Genomic DNA, 15,620 nt, shown 5'->3' with positions numbered 1-15,620 from the left:
CGTCTGCCTCCTGACGCACAGACATTGTGTGCGACCTGCATGTCACGAAGCACCACGACACACTGCAGCGCCGTGATCCAGAAACCCCACATTAACACTGGGATCTCACCCAGAGATTATTTAAGTGCGGCGTGCCTGCCAGGCAGGTTTCTTCTCTGTAATCTCTACAGCCCTATGAATAGAGTAGGACTGGGAAAGAGGGGAGTTGGGGGGCTGATTGGGTTCTAGAATGGTACAGTACAGGCTTTCAGTTTCATATGGCGTTGGATTTTGGAGGCGGGGTTGATAGCTGAATGTGTTGCAGAGAAACTGAGGTTAAATCCCTTGCAGAATGATCCTCTTCTTCTCATTTAGCAATGTATCCTTCTGAGGTTTGCAAAGTAATTTAATTTGAAGTAATTGTGGCAAGGATCCATAATTAAAAGGATTAAATGCATGCCATTTATAGACGAGCTAAAGGAAATGACATGATGAGGCTTCTGGCACCCTTTCCGCTCATGCCCTATGCATGTCCTTCTTTTGATATCCATTCCTTTGCCAGTGAATTTAAAATGGAAGCATTGCACATGCTACAAGATTTAAATGTTGGATAAAAATAACAACCACAGAAGAGCACAGCAATACCATCACTCAGCTGGATGCTGGATATTACATCAAATGCATTTAATTTGATTTAATTCCCTTTGTTTTTTAATGTCAGTCCCTGACTCATACTGTTTCACTTGTGTCTGAGGAAATGTGTTTCTGTCTGCCTGCGTGTGATGACAGTACATCCTCGGCTCAACATGGTCAGGCTCTCACAGCGACAGAGGTCTTTGACCCCATCAGAGTGTCAGAGTGCCTGCTGATTTTTTGACATTGAGAGGGGACCAGACAAAGCTACTCATCAAACATCCAATGACTGAAAGGACTCCGAGAGGAATGAGGTTTGACACAGTGTCACTTACAATTTACTAGTTGCTCTTCCCTATTTAAACTTCTGCTTTTTTTATTTATTTATCTTTGGTAGAAGTTTTATAAGCATACTTTAAGCTCTCTTTTGATTTTAAATCAAACAGTGATTATTGAGGAAAATAAAAAACAACTTGACGCGGTCAAATTAAATATTTAACCATTCAATCTCCTATAACCTTTAAAATTAAATTGAAAGGGACACCATGTGATTTCTCATATATCCACAGTATATTTGTTTGTCATAGATTGAAGAATATAAAACATATTACTCATATTTCTCAAATATGTCTTCATGATAATCAGCCTGTGACAGAAACTGTGGGGAAAATGCCCCATACGATTGTGTAAAACAAGCTAAATGACAAATTGGGAGCCTGAACTGAGTTGATCAGAACTTGAAACTTATCATCTTGGTGTCTTGGTCCATTGCAACCTTCACCACCTTTTTCAGCCTTGATGGACTTGAAAAAATGTAATAGAATTTGTTTTAATGGCACTGGAAACAGTGGACTCAGGTGTTCCCAACAGCAGACGATCACACTATGCCCACTGGCATCTGAAAGACAAAGCCACATAGAGACAAACCTGGCTGCCAATAGGTGCGAGTTTGTCACACATGTTAGAAAGAAGCAACCAAACTGTTGTGGCAGAAGAGTGTCATGATAATAGGCACAAATGTGCTAATGGCTCATTAGCATCACAACACTTGAACAAGGCATCGACAAAAAAATAAAGAAAACAATTACCATCAAACCTCAGAGAGTAAATGAGTGTAAAAAAAATCATTGGTTGATTTGATTCTTTTAAATGTGATACATAATAGCAAAGTTAATCTGTTCTGTCTTTAATTAAAGCTGAAAATGGAATATATTCTGCCAGAACAATTAATTTTATTATACAATGGTAAAACATTTTTTTTTTACATTTATATATATTTTTTTATATGAACCCATTTTCCAATTGTTCAGATGTATTTGGTGTTGGCAAATATATTGACTTTTTAGTTTTGTTGGTGTTAAAGAAAACAAAACAAAAATCAGTACCATCAGTATTTAAACTGGTGGTGCTCACTGAAGAAAAGCCATTATCATTTGTCTCGATAATGCATTGCAGGTTGATGCATTAAACACTAATGCCATTAAATTTTGTTTTTATCCTTGAGCTATGGTGCTATAATTTGTTATTCAATTATTGTTAGGTCTTTTGATCAATCCGTCTTCCCGATGTATCTTTCGTCACAGTGAAATGTGAGTGATTGGCCAAGGAAAGCGATGTCTGCCATATAATCTTACAATATAGGCAACAATTTAAATGCCCTTGACAACTGCATGGTTTGCAAAGGAGCACATTTAATTTCAATGGTTTTGAAATTTCAAAGGTATCACCTGCTGTAATTGCTTGGCTAGGGCGACAATAAATCATTGTTCAGTAAGGTCATCTTGTAATTTCTTCCCTAATGCTGGCATTTATTTTCTCTCGCAGCCCTTCTTTTTTTTCATTCAATCCAACCAGGCCATTTGAGAGATTAATTGCTGCTATCTTCAAAAACAACAAATTAGTCTCACACATGTTGCAACACTAGGACTGAGCAACTACCCATATCAACACCTACCCATGTCAAAAGATATTGTACTACATTGCTGTTGGATGCCATAACAAAGCCATCACCTTGAAATGTACATCTTCACTAGATTTGTTTTTCCTTTTGACAACCCTGTAAGTCTATATATATATAGAAAAAAAAAGAAAAATGTGAATTCATTCCATGTTTATGATTATGATTACTCTTAATGCCATTGGCTCAATTGTCGTTTGTCCATGGCAACTGCTAAACTTCATAGACATGGCTTTCTATATTAATGCTTGACGCTTAAGGTAGACTGAGTCATTTTTTTAGAGTGAATCATAAATTTCAAAGAATAAATACAATCAATTCGCCCTTTCAAATATTTACGTTGATGAATCTTGAATTCCGGATTTCAGGCAAAAGCGAGAATTAAAGATTCATATTATATGAAATGCATTTTTCACAGTTTTATAATTTTATCAAAGTTTAAATGAAAAGAGACGTGGCATTCACGCTATAACATAGAAAGGCATAACTTCAAGTTCAAGCTAACCACTGCATAATGTTGCTGATGCAAATGCTCTTTTTTAAACTACTGTACATTCCCCACCCTCATCCTTTGAATTTATTCTCAATAGGAATATGAAATATATATATTTTTCTTCTTCTTAATTCCTGCATTTGTTCACTCCAAAGCGAGTTATTTTCTAGTGGCAAACAGTTGTGCTGTGGTGTAGATATTCCGATCATATGTCGAGCCATATTGTAGCTGCAGCCCTTCTCACAGATGGAGATTGGAAGAGGATTCAGGATTGCATAGTCCTCCTGCAAATATGTGATGGACACTTAATTACTTGGCTGACAGAAAATGTTTGCCACCTGCACCCGGCAGGGGCCTCTGGCAGGCCCTGACCTCCACTTCCTCCCAGTGCACTCTCCATCTCTCAAAGCTGATTTATGCATATGGCTATCACTCATATTTCTCGTTATCAATATTGCATTTTTATTTCCTTTATGCACTGCTGTAGCTATTATTTTTCAACACAGATTACAAAATATGTCTGACATGTTTTCCAGTGACGTGAGGAATCCGTAAAAAGCATTTTCACTCAATAATTCCCCTCATTAGATCTGTATCAATGAAATATGCCGGGATTTAGTATCTGTGCTGCCTATGTAAAGGAAAATGATTTTTAAAGTCGGCAATGGCAAAGGATATATGGATCGTGCATTGCAACGGTCATCAATATTTTACGCACTATAGGGGATACATTATTTTCTCAGTAAATCACATGACCTGGTGGACTGGATTAATACAGCTGGCTTTGATAGCAAGTACTGAGCTCAAATAAACACATGAGGAAATATTCAACATGTAAAATGCTAATTACCAACCATGAAACCAATGAGGAAGATGATTTTTCCATCAGTGAAAAGCTAGAGGTCAATGATAAAATTAAAATGGAATCTAGGCTGAAGGACTGGTGATGAAAAACAGAAATGAGACATATAATGGACCAAATTATTATTGCAGTATTGGACACATTCTGTGAGAAAAATAATACTGGGTATGTTGATGACAAGTCAACACGGTTTTTTATTCAAAAATAATGTTTCTGCTTTCCCTGTCAGTGCCATGCAAACTCATCCGAGCTGCAGTATTAGCATTAACACTATGTTGGTGCAAGTTGTCGTGAAGGAAGAATGAGACCTAGCAATCAGCTGCTTGCAAGTGGAGAGCAGAGGCAAGAAGAGCAACATGGCAGCCGCTTGGCAGGCGACGCTGCAAGCTCTAGCTCATTTAGTCTTAAGTGAACGAGCGGACGAAGGCCAGAGGATGCTCATCATGCATGCTAATATAGCCTATGTTTGAAAGGTAGAATGTGAAATGGCTTCCTGAATTATACTTTTTGTCAACGCGTTAACACCATAGCTGAGGCAGATGGCTCATCACATTGAAGAAAAGTTGCTAACTGTTTTCCATATCTGTAAAAGCAATGCCTGAACTTGTACATTTATACATTTCCGTATGTAACAGCAGGCATGGTACATGTTACTGTAAGTGAAGCTATAAGATATCAAAGCCAAGTGAATGCAACAAAGGGCTTATTGGAACTTAATATGGAGTCATTTTAATATGCCATCTATACATCACATTGATGAAACATAAGAAACACTCGTGGTTTCTTAATAAGCTACACTTATGCCAAATCAACACATTACCAACGTTATTTTTCAAGAATACCTTATATCCATTTAATTAATTATTATTTGAATACTACACCATCCATCCTTTCCCTCGGGTAATCATGATTTAATGTATATGTAGGTAGAGCATGGTCTAAAATTATAGTTATTAAGAATGAGGAGATGTACCTCAACATTGCAATTACAGGGCTCTCGGGGGATTAACAAGATTCTGTTTTATTATCAAATTCCTTTAGGCTCCAGGTAATGATCAACACAGAGAATTGCATGTCTCCCTGTCATTTCTCCACTCTCGAGTAGTGTGGTGTATCCGTATCTCAATGTGTTCCACTGTTTTCTCTCTCATTTGTTTAATTTTTGTCATGATTAGCCTTTTGTTGTTCTGAAGACACAGTTACTGAACCAGCCATGCCCCTTTCCTCTTTATGCTAATCGTTATGGATGTGAGAGGCGAGCAGATTTTACTGGAAGAGAGCATGCCTAGAAAGTATTCCAGAAATTGTGAAAATATTGCATCATAACTGCACATCGACATTGTTCTCCGGCAGAGGCCATTTGCTCATTTTTTGCTGCCATTAGATGTAAAAAAAATTGCTTTGTTATTTCAGATAAACTTGCATTGAACTATGAAGGAGCGGGGGGAATAGTGGCAGTGCTCATAATCACGAGAAATAAATTAAAATTAAGGTAAATTAAGAGATAACAGATTAATTTTTCAATAAATTCATTGCAAATTGATTTCTTGATTTATTTTGCATAAACTCATTACTAATACAAAATATGATGCCCACCCATGTTAACCAAACCATGATGCTTGCAGTCTATATTCTTCCTCATCAGATGTTTGGTTTTACCAATACAGTTCATCACAAAATCGTGACACTGCGTCACTGTCATGTGTGATCAACGTCGGCGTTGTTTCTAGAATTGGTGACAGTTACAGCTAGATCAAAAATTATTAAGATATTATCATCTCATTTAAAAATTTGAAGCTATTTTTCATCTTTCAAATACCAACTTAGACTGTTAGTCAATGTCACCTAAGAGCTGCTGTGTTTTATATTGGATTGTATTGCATCGTGTGTTTTAGATAAGGCTTTAAAACCTTTTTACAACTACATCAGTGTCACTACAACACTTTGGTCAGACCGTAAGCATGGAATTTATTGTCGGCATTCATGGGCTGAAGAGCTTGAGCAGATTTCTGATGGTCTTTATTCTCCAAACAACATAAATGTGTTTTATTGTGATGAACGGAAAATAAATAAGAGACAAAACATAGCTATATCACACGTCACTTATCACATGCCTGTCTCATTGCTTTTATCAGTGCTATTAAGGGGCTTTTGACCAGAAATGTATTTGATACACTGTTGAGATGAGCAGACATACTCGCAGGAATTAGATTACAAGGTCAGTGGCCAAATCTAATGCAGTGGAAGATTAGAGAAGGAGAAGAAACCGCTTTTACATGGCTACTGCCATGGTGACTGAGCATCTGCACTCATCTGTATAAAACAGCAATTTCAAAGTATGAGTTTGGAGATCTGAATTGCCATCTTTAGGTCATGTGATTTTCTCACAGAATACATTTTTGCTTGCAGAAATATCTCTCTTCACTTCAACATCAGTTTGACGCGGAGCCAGTGATAATAACAATGACCTTTTTCCTGACATGCTAACTTGAACAAAATACACTTATAGACAGTCATCATTGATGATTAAAATATCAACTGCAGTAATTAGTGAATGGCATCCTATACTTTGATTATCATGCAAATTATGTAGCCACAGTTGACATATTTGTTTCACTTAGGGATGGATAAATGGATGGACATTAGCAATGGGCAGCTGATGGATGGATGGATGATGATAAGATAATGGAAGCACAAATAACCTTCAAACTGACATTCTGAATCTCATGTCTTTCTGCTAAGAGATATGGCAGTGCTTTGAAAATGCTCTGTGGCATAGGCAATTAAAAATAATAATTTTAGCTTGCATTCTTCAAAAATACTGTTTTGTATGATCACATTTAATTAGTCTTCAAAAAGCCTCGTGGATGCATGCATATGATAAATGGTGAGGTAAACAACCAGGCCGAATGTATACAACTGAATTGAATGGAATGGTATTTGTAGTTGCACACATCACACAATGTGCTCCAAAACAGAATAACCATGTATACAAAAGCTATACAAAATGAAAGTAGAATTAAATTACAGCATTTACTGACTCATGTTTGGAAGTCAAAGAAAACATTCTGATGCACGCATGTCCCGTCTGGCTCAGATTCAACTAAAATTATTGTACAGTCTAATGGCTGAATCTTCTGTCATCTTAGTGAGGGGGGGGGGGGGCATTAAATTTACTCATCATCTGGTGCCGCCAATCTCGACAGCTCTTCTCCAGTATGTTGATCTAACTTTGTGCAACTTTTCTCTGGCACACCACAACAAAGAACGGCGTTCCGATCTCCTCAAAGTCACATGAAGGCCCGTGGGGATAGTCGTATTTGTTTTTCTGTGCACCATGTCGTAGAAAAAATTAATGACTATGAAACAGTAGAAATGCAGCATTTCCACTTTTTCATTGCGCTTACTGATACTGATATTGTGCTTATGGAATGCTGGCAAGGTATACCTGGGATTTGAATCATGGCTGATTCAGGCATTTTTAATATGGATTGCAAAGAGCTCCATAATTTACAATCTATTTTGCATCCTTAGTTTGTTTGCTCTCGGCTCTCCAGCTGTCAAAATCTCCCCATCGACTTAAACACTCAGCTCTCCATTTCAACAACCTCTGTTTGGTGTATCATACTTCTAAACTGCTCCCGTGTCTAAAGACAAGCATTTGCTTTGTTTGTCTGGGACTGTGTCTACAAATTACATTGGATCCAAAAATTCCACTTATGACTCCACAAATACTATTATTTACACTAAAGGCCATTATGGAAAGCAACACTCTGACAAGTTTTCCTAACAACTTATGGTGGTAGAATGACCTAGGACTGCAAAAGACATTTGTGCCACACAGTAGAAGATGAGCAGGAAAGGTCGGAGTCTTTTGCAGTGCCCGTGTTGTATTACTCTGGGGCGTAGCTGACACTCCACTCTGCAGACTCTGTGGTCTGTCCACTTTATCTGATTCTGCAAAACTCTAAACTTATTTCTCAAAGCATGACACACCAGCTGGATTTCATACACTGCAGAACTCAAAGTATATGATTCATCCAATATTTACAAGAGTCGCTGGAACCTTGCATTGAGATCTAGAGTCTTATAATGCCTTGGAATTTCCCTTGCCACTGACGTACGTATATTTCAGCTGTGCAGTCACAGCAACACGAAGAATAAATAATTGTGACTATATAGAGGGTACTTAGTTTTTAAATAAGGCCATGGAAAAAGTCTAATTTCTGAAACAACTGTTTAATTTTTAATGAAAATTCACCAACTTTGATAGAATATTCCACTTTAAGTGGATGTGAACTTAACCCCAAGAGTAGTGCTATGAAGTTTTGAAGAGGAAAAATAGAGTAAAGAAAGCATTGGAAGAAATGTGGATCGCATTTTGGATTACAGACCTTTTTTCCCCACTCCCTTCTTTTTAAAAAAATCTAATAAATAATAATCACAGAAGGGGACAGACTGTAATACAGTGACATCAAATTTGAATAGATGCAATTTGACATAATGAACTTTTGCTTTATTACATTGTTGTCATAGAGCTGAATTAGAGTTGCAGACTGATAAATACAGGCTTGCGTGACCAAAAGAAACATGGATTCTGCTTAAAATACTATAAATGATGCGTATACTGTGTAATACTCTGAGAGACAGGTGCACTGAGTAGATAAATGCAGGATGAAGATGCTCATAACAGAGAACGCACGTTAGGACACACCTTCCCTCATGTGATTGGGATGTATGTACAGCACACAGTATGTTCATTGTCCAGTGTGCATTTGTTAAAATGTTGCTGTAAAAGTCTGAGTACTGTCTTTCTTTTTTCATTTGACATTCAGTTGAAAAAATGAAAATATGAGGAAATGCTAATAACAGTTGAATAATTTATTTCCACAAACATCAGTAGCACACTTATTTAGGGTGTGTTAGGTTGAATATTTGAATTTCAAGTGGATCTGAGAATACTTATGAAGTCTGATAGTATTTATCAGTTCTCGTGGACATTATGCAAATGTGTGTCATTGTTTGACAGTCTGTGTTTCCTTACAGTTTCCGACTTCTCCATCTTTATTTATCTACTTCTCTCATCACCATCCGCTTCCATTCTCAAACTCTTTGTTTTTGCCTCCTTCCAACTCTTCATCTCCTCTGATGAAGAGCTTTGGAAAGGATCCATCAGCGAGACTAGTTTTCTCTAGAGGATGTGTTTCAGTGCGTTGCTCTGTTCTGCTCTACTCACAACAATCTGCACAACCCCAGATAGCCTTTACTGCAGATTACAGGACCTGTTTTAGAATTTCCTGCATTCCCTAAACACCACATCACGCACACATCTGCCCATCCGGCCGTATATTTGCTCTGGGAGTTTTATGAATACAGGCTATGTTTATCATACTATGTCATTATGCGCCTTGGTGTGTGCAGTGTTTATATGTATGTAGTGTAGGACGAAAGGTTCAAAGTGGCCTACAGCAGCACAGAGAAATTAATCTGCCAGCTGTATCTTGTGGGTTTTTGAACAGCAGCTGGAGACAACGGTATGGCACTTTGAGCCTTGATTCTGGACCAAAACAAAGCCTCATTCATCCCCAAATAACAACATCTGGGCATGTTTAACAGCGTGGATAAATAAACAAGACCCATGGACACAAACCCCCCCACACTCAATCACTCTAACTCCCTCTCCAACCGTTCCCCCTTGACATTCCGAAGGCTGCAGGTTGTTGGTGTGGGTCTGGCACACCAGCACTGATAGTGTGCATCCAATTAATTAGCCAAATGTAATCTCATCAGTGATAGCCAGCAGACTAAAACAAGAATACTCCCTGATAGTTGCAAACAACCTCTGGACAAAAATATTATTCTCTCCGACTCTGCAACCCCGGTGATCTGTTGATGCTGAGTAGGAGGACTGGACGAGAGCCGCTCAAATGCGGTTTGGTCAAAATGTCCAATGTTAAGCAGCTTTTACTCATGGCTTCGTTTTTTCACCAGCTTCTGCAGAGTTTCACTGACTGCCCCCCCCCCCCCCCCCCCAGTGTATCCCAATAACTACATAACAGGAGGCAATCTAATGTTTTCTTTGGCTTTAAGTTTCCTGTCTTTGTGGACATCTGCAACTTTCGTGCAGCGCTGTAAGTGAAAGTCAGACTCAGATCCATCTGCCACAATTCTTTATCCCTTACATTCTTCAACACCTGTGCCTCAACGTCACCTAAAGCACTCAGGGGTGCTGCACCAAAGCATCACCCACAGGCTATTTACTCCTGTGATTATGTGCAAGGAGTGTAGACTTGTGCTTGTGTCTATGTGCAGGGAGAAATTAATTGAATGCAGAGGAACATGAGCAACATGTGTACTTACTGCACCGATGATATGCATGCACATGTTTTTAAGCTGAAAAGTGTTCATTTTATAACTTAATACTCAAAGAAAAACACACAAATAATGAGGTGAGTCATCAGATGGAAGAGGAGCCACATGATGAGTGAAATGATAACCAGGCCAGGCCCATCAAAGAAAAACATACACACAGTGCTGGAGGGAAGGGGAGAGAGTGACTCCAACATCTCCTGTAAAAATGGATGGATAGATATTTGTTGCAAGTGCATAATAAAAGCTTTAGTGGTTATATTTACATTTCTCTTTTTTCAATTTAATTATCCCCCCACCATCCGTGGAAAAATTTGCCGGTCCGTGGCAGGAAAGTATATCCCTCATGTCGACCATTTTTTTTTTGTCCGATTTACGTCCATTGCCACTTACGGCCAGGTGGCCGGAACCAATCTCGAGCCTAACTCAGATTTTAACTGTATCGCCTCTTTGTGGAGGAAAGAAAAGGGGCAAGTATTCAATTTCTATATTTCCCTGCGCCAGACAAGATCTACTTCAGATTTACGAGTTTGTTTGTGGAGCTGCTGTACAATGGGATGCATACCCAGTGTTCTCTTATCTACTGATGCAGTATCACGGTGTGTCAGGGCTTATCATCTGTCCACAGCTCTTCAGGGTTTAAGCAGGAGTAGCAGGATGTCACTTTACATCCTCTGTTTGCTTTTTGTTCTATATCTCAGGTGATTTTAAATCAGGCTTTGTTTCTGCGTGATCTTAAATAGCAGGCATTCACAGTTTAAAAGAGAGAAATCCAATCATCTCCTGCTGCCGAATTGCACCACTGATCATATCAATCTAGATATAGTATTATTCATTAGGAGAATAGCAAAACAAAAGATTAATAAATGGCTCTTTTATCACAAATGAAAGACGGACAATACAGTAACATATTTCCTTAATCATTACACAAACTGTAATGTGCTGTGATATATTATATATATATATATATTTTTTTGCTTGCTTCATTTTTCAAGCTCTGCATCATTAAAAAAAATATTTATTTTTTTGGCGGGGGGGTAGACACTATCATTACAATAATTCACCCGGCAATACAGAAAGGAAAATGTTGCGTGATTATCAGGTCTGTAAATAATTCCTCTGCTCAATGCTGAATGTCATGCAGTCCGTTCCCGTTCTTCCATCAGCTCCCCAGATCATCTACAATCTCATTCTCAGGAATTCATCCTGCTGTCTCTGGGCCACCATGTGTTATTGCGCTCTGTGGTTCTTCCTGCATCTGTGATGTGTATCTTGCTTCGACTCCTCACAGGCCAATTACGTGTGCCTGTTGCGATAAACTCAAACATTTATGCAGAAGAGTGAATGACTCTCTGCGCAGGCCTTGAATTTATTCACATGGCTTAGTGTAATATGAATGCATATTATTATGAAAGTAGACTTGCATCAATTCATATTCTCTAACGCAAGAAAGACCCGGAGAACCACTGAACAACAAATGAGAGGTGGACTCTGTTTTTACCATGAGGATAGAAAGGAGTAAGTAAAAATAAAAGACAAAAATAAAGGAAAAACTATGTTTATTCCTTATTGACATTAATCTTTTTTTTAAAAAAACATTTGCACTTCATGCCTTTTGTGTATGAATTATTTGTCAGAGTTTGAGGCAGGCAGGCAGACAGACAGAGATACAGACAGACAGATAGATCTTCTCAGCCTAACCCTAAGTTTATTTTTTAAATTGGAAAACTATTATTTTATTGAAATTTAGCAATAAGTGCAGTTATTTATGGGGCTTTAAAGACAAATTTGTTCAGCTCAACAATAGCAAATTTCATAATAATAATAATTTGTTGATGCAATTATACGGAATATGAAATAACTTATCCTACTTATGGTATTTTTAGCAATTAACAGACCCAATAGAAAACAAGTTTTTCAATACTTGCAGTTCCTGTAATAAGTCTCAACAAATAGACAGAATCCAGTATAACGTTAATGAGAAGAAAAACAGGTCCAAGCAGGAATTCTAAATAAGCCATTTGAAATATTACAGAGTGTACCCACCAGATGATTAGTTATTTTTTTTTTGTCAAGGAAAAGGACAAAATCAGGGCAAATTGTTATAAATGTTCTTTTTTAGGACCAAAACAGATGGATTCAGCACTCTTTTAAGCTTGATATAAAGAGACAGAACTGTTTGTTAGAGAGTCCATTGATTCTTTTTTTTAGTAGCGTCTAATAAGAGAACTGTCTTATTTTGCACGCTTGTTTTTATATGAGATAAAATAAAATAAAAACATAAATAAATAAATAAATAAGACACCTGAAGCACTGACAGGATTATTTATATCTGATTTATGATGCATGTTTTTCATGGGAGAAGCCAGATGGTGGCTATGACTTACAGAGAAACATCTCAGTGATGACTAATTCTAATCCGAACTCACCTTGAACATTTTGATTTTATTGTTTCTGGATGATTTCTAGTGTGGAATTAGTTTTACCTAAAATATTCCTCATATATCATACAGTATTTTTTTGTATACAATATATACATACAATATATTTAGTATATTATGTCGACACTGCACATTTTTCTGTAGACTGAAATGGCATCCCTAAAGAGAAGTCATTCATCCTTTCATCTCCCCTCAAAATCCTTAACCTTCCATGCTCTCCAAACTCATTCATTTTTCAGCCTCATGGCGCCTTTACGCCATCCAGGTCTCTGAATTAGCAGAAGAAACCAGTCGATGCTATTTCTTACTCTTTTATTTATTTGTATTTATTATTTTGTTTGGTTTGTGTTTTATTGAACTTGAAATGTTGCCAGGTCTTCACACAACAGCACAATTAATTTTTAACATGACTGATTCTGTCTCCAATGCTACTAGCCTGTTACTGAAATATTTTAGAATAAATCAAATTGCTGCTGTTCTCATTTATTCACTGGGCTTTGTGCTAATGACAATTCAGAGAGATGGTTGGGGTGTGTATGCTGCACGGGTGTTGCTGTTGTGTAATCAGGGTCTTGACACCAGATATTGGGATTTTGTGTCATGATTCCCGTACTTTAATCTTGGCTAACCCTCCTCAACTACTCTGCAGCACCGTTTAACCCATAACATTAATTTACTCACAGCCTGAATTGAGCTGCTGCTGAAACATAATTTTGAAAAAGAAAAAAAGTGCATGTTTAGGTGATTGAATCAGACAGTTTGTGCCGATATGTCGGGCTGCAAATTCACGCTTCTAATCTCCCCTTCCGTGGAATCCAAAACATGCTGTCTTAGATTGAGATGTAGTGACCGTGGCGGTGATTTGACCACCGTGAACTTGCTGTCATGTTCAATGAAACCGTTTGAGATGATGAATGTTTTTTTTGCTTCTGTGGCTACACATTAGACAGTGAGTAGGATGTGGTTGCAAAGGGATGCACATGATCAGAAACAAAACCGAGGTAGGCTGTGACATTTAAACAATGTTTACTTGGTATTTAGGGACCTATTATGTGCCAAGAAAATGTCCCCCACACCAGCCTGTTCTTATGACAAAAGGCAAGGTGGATCCATGGCCTAATGTTTTTACACCTAATTGTGATATTGCTGGCAGGGATGGAAATGTTTTAGACGAGGCAGTGCATTTCAAATCTTCCTATTCTTGTGAGTCCATGCCAGCTGAAGCCTCAGATATAGCATTGTTGTAACATACGGTAATTAGAGTTTGTATTGATTCCCTGTCACCAGTCTGGTCATTCTCCTCTTTTCTCTTACATCAATGAGGAGTTTCATACGCAGAACTGTCACTGCATGAATGTTGTTGTTTTTTGCCTTGATGATCTATAAAACTGTATGGATAGTTCCAATTCCAAAGAATTCCAGGAGCGCTGCAGTTTCTGAGAATACTGAAACCATTCATGCTGGCATGAAGAATTCCAATTGTTCCATTGATAATTGATGATAAAATGTAATCTAATTAATTGGTAACATAAGTATGAATGTTATGTCTTGTGCAGGAAGTCAGCAGTGGTTCTTTTGAGGCTAAAAATCAATCTATAATTTTAAGTGCCAAAAGAGAAGACTTATAATACTGGCATAGCTGTGACAAGAAGCTATTGTATAATGTAACAAAAAATGTGTCAGGATAAAGGATACACTTCTTTTTCCAAAAATGCTCCCTTTGGTACACAATGTCATTTTCAGAAGTGAGGTTTTTTTTTTTTTCAAGACGCCATCCATAGCATTCATTAGCTCTGCCAAGGAGGATGTGTTTCGATAAATGTGGGGTCTTTTTCAATATTATTAATTAGATACTTACCAACTCCTTGCTGGAAAATTAGAATTTAAGGAAATTTGACTTAGCCGGTTTTCTTCCGGCTCAGTTTGTGGCATTTATTTGCCCAGACAATGCTGTTCGTTGGATGTTCAAACAAATATTCTTGCTAACATTGAAATCCATTTTCCATTGTGCTGTCACTTTTTAGGGAATGTGTGAATCATTCATATGACTACTATAAAGTGAAATATGTAGTTATTGTTGGACATTGTTGTTTTTTCAGATAATTGACACTTTTTTAACCTTCTTATTCTTCAGATGGCCTCTTAGGACCCCGTGGCCTTGTGGAAGCAACAGAGATGTGTACACAGGAATGCCTTGTCCTGGGACATTCAGACAACTGCTGGATGCCCCCGACATTGGGAACATACCAGCAGCCAAAGTCACCTGTGTCCAGTTTTGGATCTCAGAGGGAGTGGGGTCCCAAAGACAAACTCCTCAATGGGCATACTCTGACCAGAACCTGGAAAAATCAAAGTGGCAAGTCAGAGCCTTTTGGTGACAGGAAGCAATTTGGAAGCGGAGAAGGACAATTCACCAGCAGTAACATGGCTGATATTCCGCTGGTGAGCCTGAGGTCCTGCCAGTCGACCTCCTGCCCAGACAGTCCAAAGGACCAGCAGCTATAAGTCACACCTTGCTTCTTTGCTGTGAGATGTCCTGACATTGTGACGCAGTTACCCAATAACACAAAGATCTGGTCTATCCTCTATAATTTCCTCCATGTTTCATCTCTTGCCACTTAAGTTGATGCTTCTGCAGTGTGACAGCCACATGTACAATATAAGCCACACAAGTATCACGCTTATGCTTTGTTTGCTACAAGTCAACTTTGCTCTTTTTTTTATGAACTTCTGTGGATTTCTTCAGCGTGACATTTTTTGTCCACTTCAAGTGTGACAACTGGAGAAAGGACATGCATAAAATGGAGAAAATGAAAACAAAGTATGAAAAAAAAAGAAAAAGAAAAAAACGATGATATTTTACAAGTATATTCAAATATTTGTGAT

General features: G+C 37.9%; 1 protein-coding gene across 1 annotated transcript in view; it reads left to right on the top strand.

Annotated features, from left to right (window-relative positions):
- LOC137897827 (protocadherin-9) overlaps positions 1–15,239 on the top strand; it is a 147,189-nt gene extending 131,950 nt beyond the window's left edge. Inside the window, exon 3 of the mRNA XM_068741907.1 lies at positions 14,869–15,239. Coding sequence (XP_068598008.1) covers positions 14,869–15,239 — 371 coding nt within the window. The remainder of the gene's footprint in view (positions 1–14,868) is intronic.
- The last annotated feature ends 381 nt before the right edge of the window (positions 15,240–15,620 follow it).

The sequence above is a fragment of the Brachionichthys hirsutus genome, chromosome 1, assembly GCF_040956055.1.
Source record: "Brachionichthys hirsutus isolate HB-005 chromosome 1, CSIRO-AGI_Bhir_v1, whole genome shotgun sequence".
Classification (NCBI taxonomy): domain Eukaryota; kingdom Metazoa; phylum Chordata; class Actinopteri; order Lophiiformes; family Brachionichthyidae; genus Brachionichthys; species Brachionichthys hirsutus.
The sequence above is the reverse complement of the archived record's forward strand: the minus strand, read 5'-3'. Positions and strand labels throughout refer to the sequence as shown.